General features: G+C 33.3%; 1 protein-coding gene across 6 annotated transcripts in view; it reads left to right on the top strand.

Annotated features, from left to right (window-relative positions):
• The window catches only part of Fur2 (furin-like protease 2), a 319156-nt gene that overhangs the window by 261858 nt on the left and 29825 nt on the right, over nt 1-27473 (top strand). For all 6 annotated transcript variants that reach the window (XM_070110819.1, XM_070110817.1, XM_070110816.1 and 3 more), the window contains 8 exons: nt 770-874; nt 1106-1369; nt 5266-5400; nt 13952-14111; nt 14535-14838; nt 18938-20101; nt 20172-20359; nt 20620-20776. In XM_070110819.1, coding sequence (XP_069966920.1) covers nt 770-874; nt 1106-1369; nt 5266-5400; nt 13952-14111; nt 14535-14838; nt 18938-20101; nt 20172-20359; nt 20620-20776 — 2477 coding nt within the window. The remainder of the gene's footprint in view (nt 1-769; nt 875-1105; nt 1370-5265; nt 5401-13951; nt 14112-14534; nt 14839-18937; nt 20102-20171; nt 20360-20619; nt 20777-27473) is intronic.

Here is a 27473-nt window from a genome sequence, read left to right as displayed (position 1 = left end):
CTTGCGTAGTAAATACTCATGTGCCGCCGCTCAAGCCGAGTAAATTTCGAAGTAAACCACTCTAACGGTAAGCAAAAGTAATAAACATCTTGTTAGTGGCAGAAAAAACATTTCTCCATGGTACGTTCAGATTTCGATTTTCTGATTTTTGATTTCTCATTTCTTCTGCATTCACTCGTTCAAAAACTTTTCATTACACGCCCAAGGGTATGCAAGTGATTTTTATTCAACGGCGCACATACACAGTTATGCTATTGGCAATTTGTTTCGGGGTGACCACATGGCGTATGAGTGACTAAAATTGACTATGAGTGCATGGGATTTAGAAATATTGTGCAGTTGCTGTGGTCGACTGCTGAATTTCGAGAAGTAACATTCAGAACATTTAGAGAATAATTTGTGTGGAATTGAATTGAAAAAAATTTTACTACTTTGTTTTAAAAAAAATAAATAAAAACTTTTTATGTACGTCTTATACTATGTATAGAGATACATATATTAAGTTTTTTAAGTATATTCAAGTTTTAAAAATTATTATAATCTCTTAACACCATTATTCCATTTGACATAATTCAATGTAGCAAAAATGCCATTTATTTTACGGGCAATCAAAAACTATTTTGAAACAATAATAATAATTTTCAATAATACTTAATTTTTGAGTTCGAACAAATACTATAAAATACTAGTAATTGCCACTTTTTAATAATTAAATAAATTTTTTTTAAATATAAGCAAATATTTTAATAATTTTTTATATTATTTGCAGGTTGGTTCCCTAAAAGACTACTATCTCTTCCACCATCGTCGTGTCGCTAAACGTTCTTTGCGTATCAGTAGCGAACACCATAGCGCCTTAAATTTCGAACCCGAGGTGAGTACTTAAAGCATTTCTTAACGAAATTGCATTCAAAATTTACATTAAGAAAAAAGTGTTGCCTACAATTAGGCGCTTTATTACTAAAAGTGATAAAAACAAATCTTATTGTGGTTCAAATACTTTCTATTTTACTTGCTTAATAAACACTTTAATACACCTTAATCATTTTTTTAATTTTTCCTTAGTCGAAAATAAAAAAAAATTTTACCCGTAAATTTATTTCAGGTCCGATGGATGCAGCAACAGCATGAAAAATTACGCAAAAAACGTGATGGTTCCTATACCAGCCTACCGGGCTACAGCCCTTACGATGTGATAAGACCCGGTGCAGGTTTTATCAACGCACCAGGCTCCCGTCTAGCATATCACCCAACAGCGTCGGCGCGCAGCAGCTCGGCTTTGTTGTCACGCGCTCCACGCATTCAATATCGCGCTGCCACATCGCATAACATCTTTCCTGATCCTTTATTCAAGGAACAGTGGTACTTGGTGAGTGAAGTATGTAAGAAATTTTGTTTTATTTTATTATTTTTAAATTCAATCCTCACCCTATCGGGATGTACTTGGTGGCATAATGGCGGAAATGTTAAGGTTAATTTGGTATTGTTTTTATTTGGTTGAAACTCTTCCCTATGTACATAGTAAATACAAGTGTAAGTATGGTGTAAGTCCCAGCAATGCATCACTTATTTATTGGCATTATTTACGATTGGTTTTTAACACACCCAAAATAAAGGCAACATATTTTAAGTTGAATGTATATAAACTGCAATAGTTGTAAAAAAAGAAATTGCTTAAAATTCGGCGCTTCAAGTAGTCAAAATGAATAACCTCATATGTTTTGTCTTGGTTTAATTATTTTAATTTTTATTCGTTAGTAAAGCAAAGTTTACCCCACCTGTTAGTTAAGTACAGTAAACTCCTAACAACATATCTCTTTTATTCTTAACTTTGTTTGGGTAGTGTGTTTAGCTTGCTTTTTATTTTATTTTCAGTTTGGTTCTTGAAGTAAATTATCTTGGTAATATATACAGTAATATAAATCTATATCCTTCGGAGTTGAAGAAATATGTATTTCATTTATTTTATTTTATTAAATTTTAATTTAAATACATTAAATATTTAATATTTTTATTAAATTTATTGATTCAGTTTATATCACTTTATTTTAAGTTAATTTTTATTAATGTGACAGTATTTTAATTAATTTTTTTTTTTTGTATTCTTTATTTTTAATACTCTATTTTATTTTATTTTTTTCTTTTAATTTATTTTATTTTGTTTTATTTTATTTTATTTTCTTTTATTTTATTATTTTTATGTTTTATTTTATTTTATTTTATTTTATATTATTTTATTTTGTTTTATTTTATTTTATTTTATTTTATTTTATTTTATTATGTTTTATTTTATTTTATTATGTTTTATTTTATTTTATTTTGTTTTATTTTATTTTATTTTGTTTTATTTTATTTTCTTTTATTTTATTATTTTTATGTTTTATTTTATTTTATTTTATTTTATATTATTTTATTTTGTTTTATTTTATTTTATTTTATTTTATTTTATTTTATTATGTTTTATTTTATTTTATTTTGTTTTATTTTATTTTATTTTATATTATTTTATTTTATTTTAATATATTTTATTTGATTTCATTTCATTACAACAATTTCCTCATAAAACTAACTCAAACTTCCCAGCCATGCTACACCAATAAATGTTATACGCCTTTACCACCAACTTATTGCTCACGTAATTCTTACTCATCCTCTCGACACCTCAAAGGCAACTAAAGCCTTGGAAAGTTGCTCTTGCATTCATCAGATTTATTGGATTTTCGATTTGACAATGCCACTAAACCAACAGCCAAACAAAGCTAAACCAACAACATTTCACTCATACAACCCAGACACACACACACACAAAGCGATGAAAAATAAATGCACAAAGAATAAGAATAAATCAGAAGCTTCAGTTGAGGGCCAAGAAAAGGTAAATAACGAAATATAAATAAAGATTGCGAGCAAATGCAATCTCCCCTTCCCTCGACAAGGACACGACGATGATACGCGTGGCTAAGTTGTAGTTTTACACCAAGAAGGTAAACCAACTTGACAATGCCCACAATGCAGCAAGAGCAGGCACAACAACAAGCACACATGCACCAACTGCACACGTTGCAAGTGACAAAAGCGTGCGCAGGCGAAGAAGAAAGCCAACCCAAGGTAGCAAACAGGCAAACAAGTCCGCCAAGCAGAGCCATGAAAATTCACAATAGCGCTGCCGAGGAGCAAAGAAAGACCAGCGCTTTGTTGTGAGGATCTTGTCATATTATCCTTGCCGTCAGGCGCTTGCAAAGTTTTAACCGAGAGAAAAAGTGTGCAAAACTGTGAGAAAGTGCTGGAAATAGTAGAAAAAAGAAGCTCGCTACTTTTAGTTGTGCGGTTACCCACAGTAAATGGCAAGTTCACCCGCAGGCATTACTCTGCACTAAGATTTATATGCTTAAGCCGCACAAATAAGCAGACGTAGAAAACCAGTAGCTAGTTGCAAGAGCGAAAGTAAGCTCTGAAGACGAAAGCGCTAAAAGGGAATACACAAAAATTATTTATACTCGTTTATTAAAATGTTCATGACAGTTTGTGCGAAAAGTATGGCACTGGCATTAAGGTACATTTTACGCGATTGTCTGTCTTCATTTTTCGGTCAAGCAACATATACGAGGAAGACGAAGCATGAATGCATTTATGATTGTCGAGTTAAGTTGCTGCGAGCGATTGAAAAGAAATACAACAAGCTTTGATTGCGTTGCATATTTCATGCCGAAAATGTTCCCTGATTTTATACTTAGATTCTTTTTCAGCTACTATTAAAAATGCAGTGCTCTGCAGTTTTGCCAAGAATATTATTCAACATTTTGAGGAACCCAAACAAGCAAAAGCCACAGAAATTTCATGAATATATTGCTTAAAAAGTATGAGCCTAGTGTAAAATATTTTTCGCTGAAGTTCGTTTGTACTTGAAACCCTTATTATCTTACATGTACAGATCGTTTAGAAATAAAAATAAAAAATTAGTTGAAAGTGATCTACCTTCTATTATTAATTGCGCCAAAATGTAGGCATAGCATTAGCATAGCATTGCCTTGATAAGTGTCTTAATTTATTTGACATATCTTCAAATTATTAAAATTTTTGAAATATCTCATGAAAGTTTAAAATATCAAATCTGAAAAAATATAATTGGAAAGTTTTGGAACTCACATACTTTTAATAACTAATAATAAGTGAAAGACTGAGCAACATTCTCTTTGGCCGAATCTGACTTTGATCACAATCTGGGAACTCGAAGAAACACATTTAATACCCTAAACAAAATACCAATTATTGAACTTTAAAAGCTTCAAATCCTTTACTGCAATCCTTAGGGAAAGTAGAATTCGGCTAAATGTAGGCTATATAAAAAAAATTAAAAAAGTTTCCCTACAAGAATTATATTTTGATCAGTCAGTTTATATAGTAGCCGATCTGAGCAATTACTTCATAAAGATATATCATAAAATAAAGTCCATACAAGAGCTTGATTAGCTCAGTATAGTATATATATAGTAGTCCGATGTCGGTTCCGATAAATGAGCAGCTTCTTGTGGAGAAAATTATGCTCAATAAAGGCCAGATTTTTTTTAAATATGGACAAGTATTCAAAAAATTTTTTAAATCCTTTCATTCAAGCTCAGGCGAACTTAGCAAAGCACAATTGAGAAGAAGTTTGCTCGAGCTTGAATAATATATCTTACGAGGACTCATTAAACTCAAAAATGGACAAAACTATCTCTAACATAACATATTGCTTGTTTATGGACTATTTAATTTTTTTTTTTGCAATTTATTTTATTGCTTCGTAGTAAAAATATATTTACTAATATTTTGTAAGCATTGTTAGGTTATTCGAAACACGTTTAAAAATTAAAGTATTTTTGCATAGAGTAAATATATTTAAATTCCAAAATTATTTTTAAACATAATACTAATAGCGTAGAAAAAAGTATGCTTATACTAAATGGTATAATATTTTAAAGCTTTGCTGCATATATTAACTTCCTCTTTATTTTAGAAAAATATGGTAAAAGTGCATGTTACATACCTATATGCAATATATAAAAATTACAATTCTTATACCGTTATTATAATATAAATTTCTATTTCTTATTCTCTCTCTCCCCCTCTCTTTTATGCATGGCCACATTTTATTTACATATGGCCCGCAAATATATTGCTATTTGCAAACGAAAATTTCAATTCAAATGACGGCACAACAAAAAACGAAAAAAACAAAAAACACAAAAACAACCAACAAACAACATCAATCACCGCACTCCACAGAATGGTGGCGCCAAAGATGGTCTCGATATGAATATTGGGCCCGCCTGGCAGAAAGGCTACACCGGCAAAGGCGTTGTTGTTTCCATACTCGATGATGGCATACAAACGAATCATCCTGACCTTGCACAAAATTATGTAAGTACCTAAACAATTATAGATATTTGCTTACACATATATATATTTACAATGGTGTATATTTATAATTCTACAACTGTATGCAATGTGTACATAAATGCTATGGCAAATTATATTTTGAGATTAAACTTTAAGTCTTTCGAGCATTTACAAAGGCCGAGCCGCAAACTTTGGCAATATACTTGTAATGGCAGACAATAATTGAAAAAGTCTAAGAACTTAATTCGCTTTGAATCTAAATCAAAAACAGATTTGCTTACGCTAAAGCGGCAAGTGGTTGCGCCACGCAACGCTATACATCGGCCATAGGCGCTACAGGGCGTATGCGCAACTTTTGCAATAAATGCCTTTTAAAGCTTAACTACTTTTGTATTTTGTTTGTACTCAGCTGAAATTTCACTTTTCTACTGGCTTTAGTCATTCTAAACTTGCATGTCTACTTGATGTTAAATTTACAAGTGACTTTTGGGCCTTGGTAATGCATGGGAGTACATGTATCTCACGTCCGCCGCATAATCGCCGCACTTTGTTTCGCATAATCGCCTATTTATTTACGTTCTAGGCTGTCTCGCTGGCGATATAATCGCTTTGGTTGCACAAATTTCTTTCCATTTCTTGTACTTATTTATTTGTTTGTATTTTTGTACATACAAACTGGTTATCTCTCGACCTGCCGTTGCTCATATTTCTATATTTGCATATAAATGGTGAAAGTTGCGGCATTTACATGTGGCATTCGGTTTATCCTTATCTTATTATGATCGTGTTTGCTATAGCGCTCAGAAAAATTTACTCTTCGTTGCTTAGTGACCTACGGTTTTACAGTTGCGGATTTATTTATGATTTTGTAATGGAACAGTTTCATATTCGAAAATAAATAATATTTTTTTTCTTTTAATTTTGTTAAATTGTTTCATAAATTTCTCTTTAAAAATATAAAATCGCTGAAGTTCCTAATGCAAGAAAGTTGTCGAAGTATAAAGCAACTTTGTATACTACTAATCAGTTTGGAAAGATTTGTGAAAAGTTGACTAGATTTGTTTTTGTTATTTGAAAAAAAAAATTACATAATATTTAAGTAATTAAAGTAAAGTATACAAAGTAAAACAGAAAGGAAAACATGGCGCTAGTATCGGAGACTTTCGAATGACTAGCTAATTTGTTCTTTACTAGATTCATCGAAGAAGGGTGGAGTGTTTTAGGAGATATATACAGCAAAGAAACTGCTCTCAGTGCGTGCTTTTAATCATTGAATGGATCAATGTTATTAAAATGCTGACACAATTGTGTTTCCTGCCAATTACAATTAGTTCGATAGTTCTCTATTATTGTGAATTGAGCACATATATGCTCCAAACAGTCTCAATTTAATTTTTGTTTTGTTTTTTTTTTTTGACTTGATGTTTTTACTTCCATTAAACATTTCAATAATTGTAATAATCAGTTTCTATGAGGGCTTCTTTTTACTATATACAAATTTTTATAGAAAACATTGCCTACATTTTGGCGCAATAGCAATATATTGTACTGCCGTAAGACCGGAAACCGAAGTAGGAGTTATTTTGAATGCATTGCATTCTATTTATTATATGATTATTATAATTAAAATTCGGCAGACTTTTATAATTAAATTCCAATTATAAAGAAGCTTTTAATAAACTTTTAAGTATAGTAAGTAAGCTGAGTATCCGTAACCACTCACTGTAGATTGGAAAATTTTCTTATAAAAATTCGTAATAAACATAAATTACAATCAATTAATGAAAAAATGACACTAAGACTTCTCAAACGCATTTTAGCTCAATAGAAAAATTAAAGCAATTGCTTTTTTCTGTAATCTCTTAATTAAAAGCACTATTTTATTAAATTTAAAGGGTCTGTTTTGAGGGGGAGATATGAAGTTTTGGTTAAAAAGGGGAATCCTTTCAATATAAAAAGCTACATAATACCATAGACCATTGTAAGCAGTAAGATATATCTAAGGAGAAGCGATTTTATTTCCTATTTATATATAGCTAAAGCACTAATTAAAAAAATAGCCAAATAAAGTCAACAAGTAGTCAATACTAATCGCCTTTTCGAGGCTTTTCAATTTCGTTTCTACGGTAGAAGCTTTGCTGCTAAGCATATCGACGGATGATAAAAACGAAAACAGCGCTTTTTGCATCTTCACAAAATATTTCTTTTAACCAACAAGTTTTTCTCGAAAATAAACCACGAAATAAACACACACAAATAAAAAATTGTCGTTATTATCACCAATGGCAATATTTTAGTTTCTGCTCCTTTTCAAACGCCCCCAATATACAGTTCTGTTGTCTCAGTTTAAATTGAACATCGTTAACCGCAGCCATCAGCACCGTCTTCATCAACTTGTTTGGCATATTTTCAAATGTCATTTGCAGAATTGTGGTTTTGTGGCCAGTCTAGTCTTACTTGCTTGCAGGCTTTTCATTTTAATTTTATTTATTTTACAGCATTTTGCTTGGCTTGCCTTCATTTAAGTCAGCCGTGTAAGAATATTGTTTGCAAGATGTCGAAGGGTTCAAAGAGACAACCAACAAGCTGGCCTACTTCTAGGCATTAAAGCGTATTCACAGAAACCCAAAGCATACACATATACATATATGTATTTACAAATGCAAAAATACGAAGCAGCGTGTCGCATCATCTGCTTAACATTACATTTTGTTTTAGTGCTCCTGCTGTGCCAGCTTACCTTCTTGTCTCCCGCTACTGTCCGTATTTCTTTGCAACTCAATTCTTTTATGAGTGTGTTTGTGTGTGTTTACTCCTGCACTGCTTCTTAGTTATAAATGTCGACTTTTGCGAGCAAATCACGTGATTTCCAATCAGTTACGCAGCTCATTTGCCAGCCTTGTACAGTAATTTTTTTATTTTTCAGGTATAACTACACTATTTCTTTCTTTCTTTCTTTCTTTGTCTCTATGTCGCTCTCTGCCCCTGCAGCCCTCTAATCATAGCTTTTTCGTTTATCGGTCAGCTTATACTGCGTTTACATGGGGACTCTGTTGTCGTTAATTATCCGCAAATTCTCGTTTTGGTGTCACTCTGTACGTTCACACGAGCAACAAGAGTCTAGCAATTCGAATCGAGTTTGTCTGTCATTCTGTCATAAATAAATATGGTAGCATCTTAATATTTTATGTAAATATAAAAATGTAAATGTAACTCCAGTTTTATTATTGTAGAAATCATTTCTGTATATATTATTACATTTAATACCGCTAACTGTTATTAAAAATTCAAAATTAATATTTTTGAGTATCTTAATTTTCTCCTTATTCACAATTTTTTAAAATATGTTTATTATTTTACCCATACATATTTGCTTATTACATAAAAAAAGTAGATAACGAAATTCAAATTTCCTAATTTATCGTATATATATATTTGAAACCGAGCGTTATTGCAACCATAAAAAGAATTTCAAAATGAAAAGGAATGCTGAATTGCTTAGCAGCGAACTGTTATGAAAAAGAACACGTGCGTGCCACCCGAGCATAAGTAGCTCGGTCTCTTCGGCTTTCCTCGTCGTCCCTTCGCTTACAATAAACCGTTTTGGGTTATAAAAGAGTCCGTGTGTAAACTGCCATTTAGTGAAAATATTTTTGGTGCTATCGAATTACGTCGGCCGTTTGCTTGCTCTCGTTTATTTGCAACTCGGTTATGAGTAATAATGTATAATAATATTTAACTGCAAATCGGATAATGGTATCACAAAGGCAGAAGAATAGGCAACACAAAAGAGCACAAAACATAAATTCCAAAGAATGTGATTGAAAAGTAATTCAATCGGATTGGAAATATTCGAAAATCACATCGAGTGAATAAATGATATTTTTTGCTGCCTAATTTTTTATTTTTTTTTTTGTTTGCAAAATTGTTGTTTATTTTGATTTCTTTTGACATTTTTGAAATACACAAAGTGCACAAAATAAGTATGCATTGTTGATGGTCTGTTAAATGTTATTGTTATTATTGACTAGTGAAAGGGTTTAAATTCAGCAGATACTTATGAATGAGCATGAGTGTTGATATCATTGTGTCAAATTTTATGCAATATAAAATAGTAAATAGTACACATTTCGTATGGAAATATGATTTACCTTAAGCCTTTGTTGATTGTAAAATCAAGCTTTTCTTTGGTTTCCTCATTTTCTATTTTTCTAAAAAACTTTAAACCAAAAGAAGATAAAAAAGAAAGCAAGTGGGAAGGATTAAGTTCGAGTAAGAAATAAAACTAAAAATGATTATGGACAGCAGTAAAACATCCTATGAAAGGGTACAATACTTACCAACTTTTATTATAATATATACTAATATTCGAGATATGCTCGCATACTCTAAGTCAAGCTTTATGCCGTATATGTCAGTATATTGCTGTCGTGTATTTCTCTCACGCTCTGTTTGATACCATACTATACTGAGACTGTTACACACATCCAATTCTAATAATTCGCTGTAGGTAGTTGTGGTCATTAATCTAATTTTTATAACATATATCGCATGTTTTCCTATAGCATTGACTGTAAAATAAACTAATAGATTATCAATTAAATATTTTTTAAACTAAGAACGTTATAAGATTGAACTTGCCTATTTTCAAACAAAACCTTAGGGGTATTAGACCAATGCCGAAACAGTTTACCTTGATTTTCGGCAAAACTGGGAGTCCTATAGAAATAACTTATATGGCAAAGTTGTAGGTAATCAAAAGATCTATAACTGTTGTATTAACTTCTTTTCCACATAACCTCAAAATGTATGTGAAAAATTTAAATAACCAAGTTTTTGGGTTTTTTAATTTTATTTTCAAACTAAAGGTTTTGCATTTCAATCCCGTTCAAAACCAACTGTTGTACGGTCGAAGCTATATCAAAGTTTTCTTAAAACTCTTCAACTATTTACGTCATGTTCAGAAATATAACTCGCTCAGTTCTTTTAGATTAACTTTATATTTGGATAGTACTTTTCAGACAAGATTATCCATACAAAGATGAAGATGATTTTTGATAAAGATGATTGCAGAAAACAATAAACAATTTTGTCTTCAGATTATTGGTAAATTCTTAATCGGTTTTTGAAACTTTGTGAATAAAATTAAAAAAGAAAAAGTTTTGTTGAATAGTCGCAATTGGAAAATAATATTTTCGGGTCTTTGAGCTCCTAAATGATGACAGACCTACAGCCAACTACCTGCACAGCCTATATTCTGTTTTAAATTTAAATAAACAAACAATTAATGATTGCCCTACATATAACTCAATGGTTTTGATACTTTCTTTGAAAAAGTTATTAAAATTAAGTGACTTTGAAAAATTCGATTAACCCTTCAAATCAGTCAAGAGGCCTAGAAAATGTTGAATTTAATCAATTATTCTTTAATTTTCACTCGTTCAAAATATTCGTCTTCATTTCCTTTAAAAAAAACTTTATAAATTTTACACCAAACGTCAGGTTAAGCTTTAAAAAATTACTTTTCTATAGGGAAATTATTGAGTTGTGAGCATTATTAACAATCATGCTTCTATTTCTAATAATATTCGCTTCTCAAATATTCTACCTAGTCTTGCCATAAGTTATGTTACAAGTTCACGCCGCTATAAATATTAAACTAATTTTTTTCTAAAAACGCATATACTAAATTGGCGATGTACAAAATTTTGTACGAAATAGTTATCATTTGCTTTTACACAAGCCCTCAAACGATGCTGCCATTGATCAGTAGTAGCAAGCCCGACGCTACTTGAACCAAAGTTTTTTGAGACTATCTAAATTTTTGTGGAGTATTCGACAGGCCATGTTCTCCACCTCAGACCACAAACTGTTCAATAGATTCATATTTGGACTTCCAGACGGTCAATCATCTGCAGTTATGAAACCAGGAATATTACTTTTGCTGGGTGGTTTTTGGCTTGTGTGCTGGAACAGATTTTTGCTAGAAGTTCAAATGATCTCCATTGCAGAGAGTATTGCCTAATTGCTTAACCATGGCTTCTAAATTATGCTACTGGTACACTTTTGCTCCAGTTATAACTTCACGGCCCTTTCGAATTTGACCTCGCTTTATACATTGTAAACTTTTTAACAGAATTTATGGCAAGACTTACTAATGAAATGAAAAAGTGTGAATCGTGTACTGAAAAAAGCCAGAGAAAAGATGCTTAGCAAACTATCCTTAAAAAAGCCAGAAGAAGGTGACAGTCAAACTCACAAAAATTTCTCCAGTAACAAAAAATAGTTGGAACTGAAAATATATTTATACTAAAATAACAACAAAGTAGAAATTTGTATATACTTACATATACTTAGATATAACTCTATTTAAATGTGAATACTTTCACCGCTTTTTTTTAACTTAATTAGCACTTTTTTGCTTTATTTGGAATATTATTCATTCAAAAGTAAAGTAGTTGATGGAGATAAGTTATGTCACAGTGACATTACTGTGCTTCAAATGTTGCTGATTGAGTTATTTGCTGGACACCTTCGATCTATAGTGATGCAAGAATACAGACTTCAGTTACGGAGTCACTAATCCCAGAGACTTTAGAGACAGCTTATAAACCCGGGATGATCTTCAGTTTAATTCATTTTATTAAGTTAGTGTTTCTGTTGATTGTTATCATAAACTTTTTTCGTACAATTAGTATTCTAACCTAATGCAATGTAATCGGTAACTCCGCCAGATACAACTCCGCGCGCCGCTATGAGCTAGCATACTCATTGTGTGTTTTAATTAAAAGCTTAGTTACAATTCTTTAGTTCTTTTATACCATACAGTGGCAAAAATTTAGAATCAGCCACATTAACTGCTTGCAGAAATTTTATATTGCAATTCGACAACAACTGAAATTAACTATTGTTTTAACAAAGTAGAAATTTTCGCAAATCCCAGAGAGCCTGAAATCGTAATGAAAAACAATCATTTAAAGAGCGAAATGTAAAGATGATTAAGTGTGGGATTGCAAAGTGTTGCAGCTGTGCTCTGCGCCATTTTGCCAATGCACCAACACACTCTCATGATTAAATTTTAGTTACTGCTGCCTTTCTCTTCCATTCTTTTTTGCATCTTTTTGTTAACACAGACCTCATCTTTGCTTACTACCACAATATAAATGACCCATACAATTCAAAAGTTGATTGTTTTTAAAATTATTGCCAAACCGCCAGCGGCAATAACCGTAATACCTACACATTTGACGGTGAATACTCACCTATTCACACACCAAATATATATCTAAACGCAAAAGCGGAACGCTATAGTTATTCGCGCGCACAAAATTTTTATCTGAAACAGCAAAAAATGACAAAGGAAATATGGCGGAGCTTGGCAAAATAAAAAAAAAATCATCAAAATAGGAAACATTATAAAATGGCGCACAGAAAGGTACCAATAAGCACACACCCACACACATAAATAGACACTCTCATAGCGCAGTTGAAACAAATGGCGTCTCGCTGTATTGAAAGTGCGAGGAGAAATTCATTTCGTTGATTTCCCAAATGATTTCGTAAATAAATTTTAGCGCCAACGCTAAAAACATATTTACAGCTGAGCACAAATAATGAGGGAGAAAGAGCGGTTATGCCTGCTTTACACCCACCCATTACCCGTTGCAATCTCTTATCGCTTTTTATTTTAAAACCCAAATAATCGATTATAGTTCAGATATTGTGCGTGTTGTGTGTGTGCGAATATCAATTCCATTTCTTTTATGATTGCTTTTTCATAGTCACTCATACCCGTTTTGTTATCTATCTGTTTAGCGAGTAGATAGGATCTGTAATACATAGATGCTCTTATAGTTAAAATTTTAATTCTCTTTTTTCATAACAACCCATAGGTTGGAGACTCAAATCAACTTAAAAGGCACAGAATATTGCTATATGTATATGGTACAGGTAGGCTTGTGAAAGAAGTCCAAAAATATATATTTTCCCGTAGTACCTAGTTGGAACGTAGAACTACATACATATACTTTTTAATGACAGCTGGACAATATACTTTCTATCGAAATAGTTAATAGATATGTTTAATGCTTGTTAGAATAAATCAAATTTGAGATAAAGTTGTTTGAAAGAGCTATGCAGAAATGCCTGAAAGCTTGTGCTTCAGAGATGAAAATAAGGAATCATGAATATTCTGATTATCTTGTTTTACATTTACATTTTAGTAACTTACTTAAACCAACAATCTATGTTGCATCGACTGAATTTCTGATAAAATGAATGCAAAGTTCAAAAAGCGTGTCTTAAAAAACAGTGGTCAAGGCAAAACTAACTAAAAAAGCTTCCTTGTGGTATGCCACAAATTTGTTGTTCTAAAAAATTGCCTTAAAAAGCCGCTTTCGCCAATTTTCATCTACGCTATAATGTTAAGTTAGCAGAACTAAAGTTTTTTAATTGATTACTTAAAGTACCAAAACTCAGAAACGATTATATTATACTCGTATGCAATATTGATATGAAATATATTCAAAAATATGTAGATGGGTCTAAGCTAAAACCGTTTTTGTATTTTCAGGACCCTGATGCATCTTTTGATATTAACGGTAACGATTCGGATCCAACGCCACAAGATAACGGAGATAACAAACACGGTACCAGGTGTGCTGGTGAAGTGGCTGCGGTTGCCTTTAACAACTATTGCGGTGTAGGCGTGGCATATAATGCGAGTATTGGCGGTAAGTAAAACAAGTACATTTTATATGGCTTAATTAATTACATTAATGGAGGCTCAGTGCTTTATTTCTTAACCATTTGAAGCACAGAAAGAGCTTGTCACATGCCATGTTGCTGCCGCAATATCATCTATTAGCGCACAAATTAAACTAATGGTGCGAGCTGGCTCTACAGACAAACTACATTAATTGTAATGTATAAAGAAGTTATTGTGCGCACTACAGAGTTAGTCCTTTGCAACGCGAAAATGCTTGACTTGGCTGAGCGACCGAATAGTATTTATATAATTTATATAACAGTTGCATTTAACTCAACTTCCTCCACCACATATACCTTATTTGTGCTTATCTTCTTTTATAAATCAACCTAGCTTCCGATGGCATTCACTATTGTATTTGATTTCCTCACTCACTTTCCTTTTGCAGGCGTCCGTATGTTGGATGGCAAAGTGAATGATGTGGTCGAGGCGCAGGCATTGAGCTTAAATCCATCACATATTGACATCTACAGTGCCTCTTGGGGTCCCGAGGACGACGGCTCAACTGTTGACGGACCTGGGCCGTTGGCGCGACGTGCTTTCATCTATGGCGTCACCAGTGGGCGACAAGGCAAAGGTTCAATATTTGTTTGGGCCTCGGGCAATGGTGGTCGCTATACGGATTCGTGCAATTGCGATGGCTATACGAATTCAATTTTCACACTGTCCATTTCGAGTGCAACACAAGGCGGGTAAGTTTGTGAATATGTATACATTAAGGGGTGGTGTGAAGAGAAGCGTGCCGAATGAGCTTGTGGGCAAATGTGTTGTTGTGTGTGAATATTAAAAGATTAACATGTAAATAAGCGTGTTTTTGGAGATAGTACTGTTAAGGGGCAGATGATATTACGATGAAAATCGTGTGATGGATATAAAGATAAAATGCAGATAGATATAGGGATGATATGGAACTTTAAGATGAAATTGAGATCGAGACTGAAATTGAGTTTGGGATGGAAATTGTGATTCCGACTGAGATTAAAATTGTGATTGAAATTACAACTGAGATTGTGATTGAGATTGGGACTAAGATTGTGATTGAGATTGAGGTTGACATTGAGATTGAGTTAAGATTAAGATTAAGATTGAGATTGAAATAAAGATTGTGATTCAGATTGAGATTAAGATTGAGATTTAGATTGAGATAGAGGTTGGGATTGAGATTTAGATTGAGATAGAGGTTGGGATTGAGATAGAGACTGAGATTGGGACTTAGACTGAGAGTGAAACTGAGATTGAGATTAAGATTGCAATTGAAATTGAGGTTGACATTGAGATTGAGATTGAAATAGAGATTGAGATTCTTTTTGAGATTAAAATTGACATTGGGCTTAAGATAGAGATTGAAAAAGCGATTAAGATGTGATTAAGACTGAGACTGAGATTGAGATTGAAATTGAGATTGAAATTGGGATTGAGTTTGAAATTGGGACTGAGATTAAGACTGAGATTGAAACTGAGATTGAGACTGAGATTGATATTGAGATTAAGATTGTAATTGAAATTGAGGTTGACATTGAGATTGAGATTAAGATTTAGATTGAAATAGAGATTGAGATTCTTTTTGAGATTAAAATTGACATTGGGATTGAGATAGAGATTGAAAAAGCGATTAAGATTGAGATTGTGATTAAGACGAAGACTGAGATTGAGATTGCAATTGAGATTAAATTTTAAATTGGGACTAAGATTGAGATTAAGACTGAGATTGAAACTGAGATTGAGACTGAGACTGAGATTGAAATTAAGATTAAGATTGCGATTATGATTGTGGTTGAGATTAAGATTAAGATTGAAGTTGAGATTGAGATTGAGAATGAGTGCGGAATTAAAATTTCAATTAGGATTAAGATTGTGAATGAAATATAGATTGAAATTGAGATCGTGGTTGTGATTGAGATTGTGATGAAAATTAAAACTAAGATTTGCGATTGGTTTTGACATTGCAATTTCAACAGAGAATGAGTTTAAGCACAACCATGTATTTAAGCAAAATACAAAGCAAATTTCGGTATTTCGATTCACAAATAGCTTGAACGTTTTCTGCTAAAATAAAAATAAATAAAATAAAATAACTTTGACCTCGAATTCATTTAATATGAATTTCTACTCTTTTATTACTTATAGTATTATTGCAAACAGTAATCAAGACTGTTTATTAGCACTTGCATATAGTAGATATCCATGTTTGTTGATCATAAACTTTAAATACTAAAAATTATGCCAAAGATTGCATAACTTTTATTTCGTTACAAAACTGAATAATTACACATGTGAATATTAGAATTATTGGCATGACTGACTACAGTCATCACTAGTCGAATATAAGTTTACTGTAATTTTATGTAGATATTATATATATGGATGGATTTATTTGTGGGCAATATGTGGTGCTTGAACCACAGCAAATAGTAAAATATTTACAACGCTACACTTTATAATTAAACAATTTATTTATTTCCGACAAAAAATATTTTAATAATGCTGTTAGTGGTATTGAGGTTGTTGTTGCTTTCGAGCAATCAAGCATATATGCAACTAAAATCAATTATAACCAAAATGAAAATTGCTATTTGTAGCGCCCAAAAAACAAAAAACAAAGCTAAATAACTGTTTACATATGTATATCCAAACATGTATTCATAATACTTTTTGAACGCATGCTTGAAATTTATGAAAATTATTCGCAAGTATTTGTGTATTTTGCGCATGAACTTTTGCTCCAAATGATTTAAATGAAACTTTGAAATTTCCATTTGACTGCGCTGAGGTGGCGCATAACTATTGCCAAAATTATTTATTTACCACTACGTTATTATTTCGTTTTTTTTTTTATATTTTTTAATGACACTAATTTGCATATTTATTCAATATTTGTGAGCATTTCACATTTATACTTATTTAAAATGATTGGTTTTGAGGTTAAAATTGTCGCTTAAGCGCTGTCACTCTGTAGCGACACTAAATTAGTGTGCTTACGTGAGTGCTGGCCTACTTTTAGGCGTATTTAAGCATATAGCTTACGTCACTACGTTTGCTTCATTTTTAATTGGCAATTAATGAGCGGCTTTATGGTATTTTAAAATGAAAATTGCCATATGCAAGTGTGTGCGTGTGTGTGTGCTTGTAACCTCAACCATATCATTATTAATATAAAATATATTAAATAAAATGATATTGCATAATTTACATACCTAAAATTGCGTAAAGTAAGTGCGATAAACTTATATTGCGATATTTTTGTAGGCGTGCTTGTTAATTGCCAATTAAGAGCTTAACGGTATATTTTTAAAGTTTCACCTAAATTGCACAAAACGCCTGTGATATAAACAAAATTATAAATAACAGTTGTGGTGCATTTTTTTAGGCGCCCCATTGATCAGATAGCGGGAATTTTGAATTTTAAGTCTTTTTAGATTAACGGATGTATGTTATGCCTGTCCGAATTACCGTGAACGCAACAACATTCAGGCAAATTAATATTTATCAGACATAACTTCTTGAGCTCAAAAATTAATATTCAAAGTGAGTTCAAAAGGTATTGGTTTTTCGAACTCACTAGAATTAAAAAGTTGTACACTATTTCCTTGGCATAGACAAGGTTTGAAATGATTTTAAACCAGTTCAGGATATCAGTTAAGACTTTTTCTGCTTGATATTACCAACAGAGGTGAAGATCTCTTTTCGAAATTTCTAAAAAATTTTGGCTAGGGTCTAACTAACTTACAGGGTAGACTAAAGTCACATCAGAATCTTTATTCATGCTCGTGGAATCACCTTAGGCTTAGCCTTGGTTCCATACCATTCTTAACTGCTTGTGTTTTGTCTTCGACTGTCATTCTTTATCATTCCGTACTTACTAAAATCCAAACGAGTCTATACTACGAAGTAAAATATATGAAATATGTGAAACCAGTTGAAACTAGGCACCGAGTTTTGAACCAATACCGAATTCGTACACTCGCAGTCCACTGTTAAAAGTTTCGCCTTGCAGACAAGAATTTCCAACGGGTCGACGTAAAATATCGTAGCATATTTAAAACGTTCAGTTTTATTATTAAAATTGGTATGTTGAGTTAAATATGAATAGTATATTAGATACTGGTCTTGGAAATGATAGGCATACCCCTTCTGACAGAAATATGTGAGTTGAGTTTAGCTGCTGTCTCATTATAAAAATCATATTCATAAACTCATATGCAGGGCCTAGCAACAAGAACGACGTGCACTGAATGTTGTTGTCTTCGAGCTCTCTCGAGCGTTGCTGGTGAATTGGCATAAGCCTTTGATTAAACATACCCCAAAGAAAATAATCTAAAGGCATGAACTTGGTGGCCATTTGACTGAGCCATTTCTCGAAATTAACAAGTCGCCAAACTTTGCACGCAATATGTTCATGTTTAGACGTGAAACACCTTATTGGAACTTGTTCGCGTAAAGAGCGTTTGTATGTTGATGAAGCCAGAAATGGAACTCATCTGAAGATATGATTTTTCGATGAAGGCGAATTTCGTGAATATTTCGCAGAACGTGAATTTGTGTAATAATCTTGGGTAATTTTCAAGCATTGTACCAAAGTGAAACGTGACATGATGAAGTGGCAAGCCTTGCTGAACACACTGACAAAATTTCACATAAATCTGTGAACAAACATGGCCGCCACGAGCTGTCAAAATCAAGTCATCCCTATTGGTAGACGTTGTATATGTATTGCTTCATTACTACAAGTATGTTTTTTAATAATGTTGTTCTCTCTCTCTCTCTTTGTCTCTCTGCCTCTCATATTTTCAGTTACAAACCCTGGTATCTGGAAGAATGCTCTTCCACACTCGCTACCACATACAGCTCAGGCACGCCTGGCCATGACAAAAGCGTTGCCACCGTTGATATGGATGGTCGCCTACGCCCCGATCATATTTGCACTGTCGAACACACCGGAACCTCCGCTTCTGCGCCACTAGCAGCAGGCATCTGCGCGCTTGCACTTGAAGCCAATCCGAATCTCACCTGGCGTGATATGCAATACCTCGTCGTCTACACCTCACGTCCCAGTCCACTGGAGAAGGAGAGTGGTTGGATTTTGAATGGTGTCAAGAGAAAGTACAGCCACAAGTTCGGTTATGGCCTGATGGACGCTGGCGCTATGGTTAGTTTGGCCGAGCAATGGACAACTGTACCGCCGCAGCATATCTGCAAGTCGCGTGAAAATAATGAGGACCGTAAAATTGAGGATTCGCCCGGTTACACGCTGGCCACACACATGGATGTGAACGGTTGTGCGGGCACGATCAATGAAGTACGCTATTTGGAGCATGTGCAGTGTCGCATCACCTTGCGTTTCTTCCCACGTGGTAATCTGCGCATCCTACTTACTTCGCCAATGGGTACTACCAGCACGCTGTTAACCGAGCGACCACGTGATATTGTGAAGTCGAACTTTGATGATTGGCCTTTCTTGAGTGTGCACTTCTGGGGTGAAAAAGCGGAAGGTCGCTGGACGCTACAAGTTATAAATGGTGGACGTCGACGTGTCAATCAACCAGGCATACTCTCCAAGTGGCAACTAATCTTCTATGGCACCGCTGTGCAGCCTATGCGTTTGAAGAGCGATCTGATGCAGCAGCAGATGCGCATTTCGGCTGGCGTTAACCCCTACACCTATCCAACTGAGTCGGATTTAGGTCAACCGCCTAACGAGGGTGGCTACTATAATGCCGATCAATTTGCTGGTTATCTGAACTTTCAAAATTTATTCACCGGCGCTGGCTCGAATCCCGAGCAAGCGGTCGCCACCGTAGATGGTCACAATATACCCACACCTCAGCGTCAGAATGTCATGGCTGACTCCAATAACAAGCTAGTATTGCATGATTGCGATCCCGAATGTGATTCGCAGGGTTGCTATGGACGTGGTCCGACGCAATGTGTCGCCTGCAAACACTACCGTCTGGATAAGTGAGTAGAATATATATAGAATAATATACCTAACACACTGATACAATAATTTCTTTACCTTACCTTTCAGCACCTGTGTTAGCCGCTGTCCACCGCGCTCCTTCCCCAATCAGGGTGGCGTTTGCTGGCCTTGTCATGAGTCCTGCGAAACTTGCGCCGGTGCTGGACAAGATAGCTGTCTGACATGTGCGCCAGCTCATTTGCATGTCGTTGATCTGGCTGTATGTCTGCAAGTCTGCCCGGATGGATATTATGAAAGTAAGTAGGAAAAAGCATGGAATATAATATGAGCATCATAACCACATTAGCATCAGTATAGATGATGGAATATAGCTCAAAATCAATATTGATAAAAAAGTAGTATTTATTTATTATTAAGAAGACCGCTATATCAGTGACTAGTTTTATAATTCAAACCTAGACACCCACTTTCTAATACATCGTTAGGCAAGAATATTAGGATGTTACAAATTATTTTATCAATAGTAATTAATTTTTCCACTATTACCAATTCATAGACTATGACAACAAAACTTGTGTCCCATGCGAAGCCAACTGCGCCTCGTGTCAAGATCGTCCCGACTATTGCACCAGCTGTGAGCATCATTTAGTGATGCACGAACATAAATGCTACTCGGCTTGTCCTCTTCACACGTACGAAACCGAGGATTACAAGTAAGTACAATAAGATTACAGTTAAACTAGACTTTTCCAACTATAAAATGGCAAATATTGGCTCTAATCTGTTCGTAATATGAGGTCAAAAACTTGTACAGCTTTATTTAGCAATGCCTTTGCTTCGCGGAACCCATAATTTCTACTTAGTCTTGGCCTCAGTTTTGAAAATTACTATGATATTATATTTAGTTATCTTTAGCTTAGATGGACCACACTTAGACTGCTATGCACATTCCTTTGTAAAGCCAGGCTTTTATCTTAAATGCTCATTAAAGAATAAACCTCAAATAACTCAAATTATAAATATTTTATATAGAAGCGAAGCGTGTTGCTCAAAGGTTTTGTAAACACTTGTACTCCCCTAACAGTATTCATACGTTTCGCTCAGCACTATTACCTCTGCCCTGATGCAAGCAAAAACCATGCACCTGTCAGAGTTGTCAGTAACATAAATTTCTCGCCCCAATTAGCGAATAACGATTCTCAGAGGTCATTAATAGTGCCTCTCTGCTGCAACAAAGCATTTCTAGAATGTACATATGTACATATTTGCTTTGCAGGGCTCTAGTGCGTTAACATGTGCATCACATAACTTGTAAAACTTAATTAACTGATACCATATATCTGTTTATTTGAGGGGCATTTGATTCATCATAGCATATGCAATTCTGATTTTAGTTGAAGTACTTGTTACGCTCATTTACATAACCTAAATATATTTACCATATGCACAAACTAACTTAATGAATAGTTACGTTTGTAAACGATATGAGTGGCTTTTACTCTTAATCACTCAATAAATGTTATTACTGCGAAATTGCTTTCGATGAATGCAATAAAGTGAAATGTAGTAGCCACATTATATAATAAATGCAATTCATTGGAGCTAAAAACCTTTTTGAAGTGATATATGTAAATATGTATGTGCTTGGGTTATCACATTTTAAAACAAGTAAAACAAACATTATTATATAATATTTATACCCTGAACAGGAAATTTTGTAATACTAAGCAGGAAACGTTAAAGACCCTTAAAAATTAATATCTGAATGAAAGCAGGACGCGCTTAGTCATTTTAGCCATGTGCGGCTGTCCGTCCGTCTGTCTGTATACACGCAAATTAGTCCCTCAGTTTTTGAGTTATCGAACTGAAATCTTGCACACGCTCATTTATAAAATTTTTATCTAACCACTATAGCATATAGCTGCCATATATAATGATCGATCCAAATCAAATCCTTGTATGGAAATGGTTTTTATTTGACAGATTATTTGCACGAATTTGGATACAAATTATTATTCAATTTTATTAACTATGAACATATTGTTCATATCGGACAACAAATATATAGAGCTGTCATACAAACTTACCGATCAAAATCAAGTCCAGTGTGGAAAATTTTTTATTTGACGAGATATTTTACATAGCTTATTATCCACAAAAACGCTACAATATCCGCATATATTGTTCAAATCGGACTACTGTAACATATAGCTGTCATACAAACCGAGCGATCAAATTCAAGATAAACATCTTTTTACGCCCTTCAACTTGTATGTCAAAAGAAAAGCACTTGCGAAGATATTTTGGTTTCTTTGCAGCCGAAGTTAAGGCTTTTTCTTATTTTTTTATTATTTACTATTCATTTTTCCGCTTGACTACAGTCATGCTAGAAAATTTATTGCCTCTTTAGCGATTTAATAATTATCGGAAATATCAAATTTGACAAAACCCTTTTGTTCATTCAAATTGAAGTGTGATTATGAATTTATTCTTCCACAAATTGCAAAAGTTGACAGGCAAATGTATGCCTGTTGCACATACACGCACACAAACACAAACACTCTTCAATCGCAAATAAATCAAAAAATTATTCGCCACATTTTATTAATTGCACACAAGTGTTATTGTAATTAGTTTCCAATTAAATTTGCATTATAGCAGCCGCTTTTATACTTCCTACATATTATACAAGTATATAGCATAAGCATACATCTACACATATATATATGTTTGTGCATTTGCATGCAAATATTTGTTCGTTTTCGTTTATTATATTGTATATTCCCTTCATTGCCACATGATTCATGCGTTTTTCTTTTGTCTTTCATTTGCCATTGTTCTCACGAATCGCGGTAATTGATATGCTATTTGTGCGCTTTTGTTGCTATTGTGCACATTTGATATACGCGAATTTCCGTTAATTGCACTTCTCATTAATATGCAATTTGACGTGGTGCAATGAAGCTGGAAAATTCGAATGTGCAACAAAAATTATTCCAAATCAATTTCATGGTATGTTTGATATTTTGGAATGCAAAAACGAAATGTAGTCGAAGTTTTGGTTTTGGGCATTGGCTTGCGGGTATTAGCTATGTTTTCTTTACTAATGAGATATATAATATTTTTTTACCGACATTGCAAAAGTGGTGTATATTATCGAATACTATCAACCCCTATTTTAGTGGGTAGAACTGTCAAAGTCAGGAAACTGCTGAAGAGAAGTTGTCTACAATATATGGTATAACTAGTCATTAGCTTTGTTTCTTAACTGCTAATTGTCACTAGCTTCATTATATATGACTATATTCTACTACTATATTCAAAGAATTCATTGGCAGAAAATTCGTATACTATCAGCCTATATTCCGTCGCCTGCTAAGTCAATAGTTTGTCATTTCATTTTCCATGATTAAATCTATAAAGCCTTATAACACACTTGAAGATCATTAAAGATTTAATTTGCTTACTAAGTGTTTGATATTAGTTCTTATGATAATGCATTGATTATGAAATTTCTGCTGTAGGTTAATCTCTGCAAAACCTCAGTTCGAAAAATGTTCGGAAATTTCCTTAAGAATATGAGAGCTTAGTTCTGAGAGTCACTATTCTCACATCAATGCATCATATGTTTAGTACAGTTTCGATAAGATCAAGTGTAGATCCTGAGCTCCTCGTTTTATATTGACCTTATGGGGTCTCAGTCATTTTGTGCTTAGGTACAAGAGATCCATCTTCATCAGAGTATTCTTAGCTGTTGAAGTTTTACCAGTTTTTTTTTTTTTAATTTTTTTGTTTTTTGTAGTAAGCATCATCGAATCGTCTGCATTTTCACTTCACTCTTCAGCGCCACTACTTATGTAGTTTAAGTTGATTGTCTTTATATAATTTAATACAATCGCTAATATGCTGCATATGTGTTGCAATTTGACGCCAGACTGCATCAAGCCTTACATAATTGCATGCACCGATGTGGCCATGTGATTGCTTCACAGTTACCGCTACTTATCAGCAAACTACACGTGTGCTGCTCAGCATGATAATAACCATTGCGGATATCTTGCGGATAGCAGGCTCTTTGATACACACACATTTGTCATATTAGTATACATGTATAGTTATTATATGTATATCTATCTGTTGCGCATGTGTGTGTGTGCTTTCTTATATGCATTAACTTATGTATGACCATAATCCATCATTGTACTGCTACAGCTTTGACAGCTGGTTATAGCCCAAACGCCAATGGCTTGTGTAAACAGTTTAGTTGGAAATTATACTCAAGCACTAAAACTATTTTAGCAGCACTGCAGGGGCCATTAAATTGCAATGTTTCGTTTAGCTCAGGGCTGGTCGCTTTGCTGCTTTGGTGGATTGAATTTGTAATTAGATGCTATAACTTTGGATGCTAGCCAGTAACTGCAGAAAATTTAAGTATATTTCTAGACATTTAAATGAATATTATTTAATTAAATTTTCTTTTAATTAAATAACGTTAACTTTTGTAGATCTTCTTAACTTAAACTGCTTTTATGACATATATTTTAGTAAACAATTTTCGATTTTGTTGTAATTTTCTTATCCAACTTTAGCCATAATTTTATTACTTGTCATTTGCTAGAGAATTTATCTACTTCTGCCTTTATCACAAGCTAATATTTGAAGACAATCAATACAATCACTTACCGTTGCTTAATGAGCTCGTTCCCCAAAACTGACAGCAACATTTTATTTACGCGCGCGCGTTGTTTTCACTCCCCTTTGTTTTATTTTTTGTTATTGTCACATGTGTGTCAACGCCCTGACCTTCTAATAGACCTACATACATAAATACCACTCAATCACCAAAGAATGAAGACATGTGAAAAAGTTAAATTATCTCGTAAAAGAAAAAAGAAAATTGCAAAAGTGAAAAAAAGGAAAATTGCAAAAGTAATAAAATCAGGTGTCAACAATGAGCGAGGTTACAATAAATTAAGGGCCTAAAAGTGTATATATATTTATATATATATATATATATATATATATATATATTTAAGAAAACGTATCATGTACCTAGTTCTTCAAGTATTCAAGATATACATTTTTTTCAAATATTATAATATAAAACTAAATAAGGCTTAACCTGCGAACCAATTGAAAGACGAATTAAGCTGCTAGAATATTTGTGATACAAATCCATTTATTATTCGTGAACAAAACAGCTTAAATGTAAGTAATCACGAGGAAAAGGTATTAAAGTTTTTAGTAAGCATTTCTTGATTAGGAGACCGAAGTAAAAATGCAAAGCCAAAGCTAATAAATTGACCGCCTTCATATTTATTTTGCAATTAAAAATTTAAAGATTTAATTAAGTTTGTTTTTCTTGCAAATGATAGGAAAACCATCTGGCATCCATTTTGTTAGCCGTTCTCTAATCAAAGATTTCTCACGAAATGGAATAATCGGTTGTCAAAGCAGTTATATTTATTTTGATATCAAGAATTCAATTAGGATGATAGATACAAAACAATGTATGCCGATTTTCGTGAAAATATCTTTCTTAATAAAATAATTTTCCTTCCAAAGGCTTAATTTTTGCATGGCAGCTATATGCTATAGTGGTCCACTATCAGTGGTGCCGTCAAATGAGCAATTTTTTGGGTAGAAAAGGTTGTGTGCCAAATTCCAAATCGAAATCTCAAAAGTTGAGATCGCGTCTATACAGAGAGACAGACGGTTGTGACCAAATCAGCTTGCCACGCTGATGATATGAACAAAAACTCGTACATATTTATTGGATCTCCGACGTTTTCTTTTATTCCTTTTAGCTGTTACAAGCTTGGTGGCCAACTTAATATACCCTGTGCTTGGTAAAAAAATCGCTATAGATAAAACTATATTGGTATGGAGCAGCAATTATGTACTGACTGACCTGAAGAAAGAAAGGCGTAAGAATTGTTTGTGCTGTCGAAAAGTTTGAATAAAATGTTTAATTTTTTATATGAAAAAACAATTTAATGAAAATAGCGCGTTTTTGGCGCGACAAAACCCATGCAACCCCTTAAGCTTTTTTACAATTAAAAATCTATAAAAATCTTTAAAAAGGTTCTAAAAATCAATCCGATTAAATTTGATTTTGAATTTACTACCACAGCAATTACATATAATTGCATAACACGATTCTAACACAGCACAAAATGTTGCAAAATTATTTTTTGTTCAAATTGTAAAACAAATCAAACTTATATAAATATCATTCTAAAATTTACGCTTGCAATAATTTGGGTGTTTGGAACATATCACGACACTTTTTAATTTGCGCCGTAATCGCACACACACGCACACATACTTCAAAAACATATCCACATATGCTACGTTGTTACTATAATATTTTTAGCAACGCACAACAATTTCATATTCAATAACTCATTGATTTTCGCCGCAACGGCAGTTTGGTGGAAATCGCGATATATGACAGTGCAGATACCACGTGACACTAATAGCTGCAAAAATAAAAAGCAGAAAAATTTAGTATTTATGACAAATACGTGCGCTGCAACAACAGCATTTCAAATTAACCACCAAAATGTGATGAAAAAATGCAATTGTTTCCAACAAAATGCAAAAACAACAAGCGCATATCTAGAAATAAAGCGCTTAATTGCCATGACAGACCCGCTTACATGAAGCAGAAATCGCCCATAGTTACACATAAATATGAGAATAACTGTCAACTCGAATTTGTGCGTCGCGTGCATGCGACATGTTGGCGTGACGAAAAACCGAAATTTCAAATGTAATTTACGCGACAACTCCAAAAGTGCCTTTGAGCGTTTCACAATCAAATTTTATTTGCACTATTTACTTTGCGTTTTATTTGTGTAAATTTTTTCTATATTAAGAATCGAGCGCGCGTTATAAAACAAAGGAAAATATTAAATTTTAACTGTAATTTAGTGCGGCATGGCAACAATGCATTAAAAAAATGTGTATGTATGTGTAAGTAGTTATGGTTTTTAACCGCATAGTAAAGCTGTCGCAACTTTTATATTGAGCGGAAACCTTAAAATAAGAAAACAGTGTTGGAGCGCTATTCAATATATTATATAATTTTTTGTAGTTAAGCCTATGTACATAGTGAGGCGTGCATGTAATTACTTTTGACCTCTGCTGCATATATTTTTTGCAAATACAAATTGCAAAAATTTTTTTTCAATAACTTTTGGCAACTTAACTGCAACGCACCGTGGGCTATTTATGATAAAAAAAAGAATGATATAAAAAAGTGTGGCTGGTTTACGAGTGGCAATATTTGTATATGGTTGTGCATACAGTAAATTATGTAAGCTGCAAATGACACTTAATTAAATGCATTATGCACAAAAATATGCAGTTATGAAAAGCATGACCACGTCTTCTAAAATCTTATTA

The sequence above is a fragment of the Bactrocera oleae genome, chromosome 5 (genome assembly GCF_042242935.1).
Source record: "Bactrocera oleae isolate idBacOlea1 chromosome 5, idBacOlea1, whole genome shotgun sequence".
NCBI lineage: Eukaryota > Metazoa > Arthropoda > Insecta > Diptera > Tephritidae > Bactrocera > Bactrocera oleae.
Note: the sequence above shows the minus strand (reverse complement) of the source record. Positions and strands in the feature narration are given on the sequence as shown.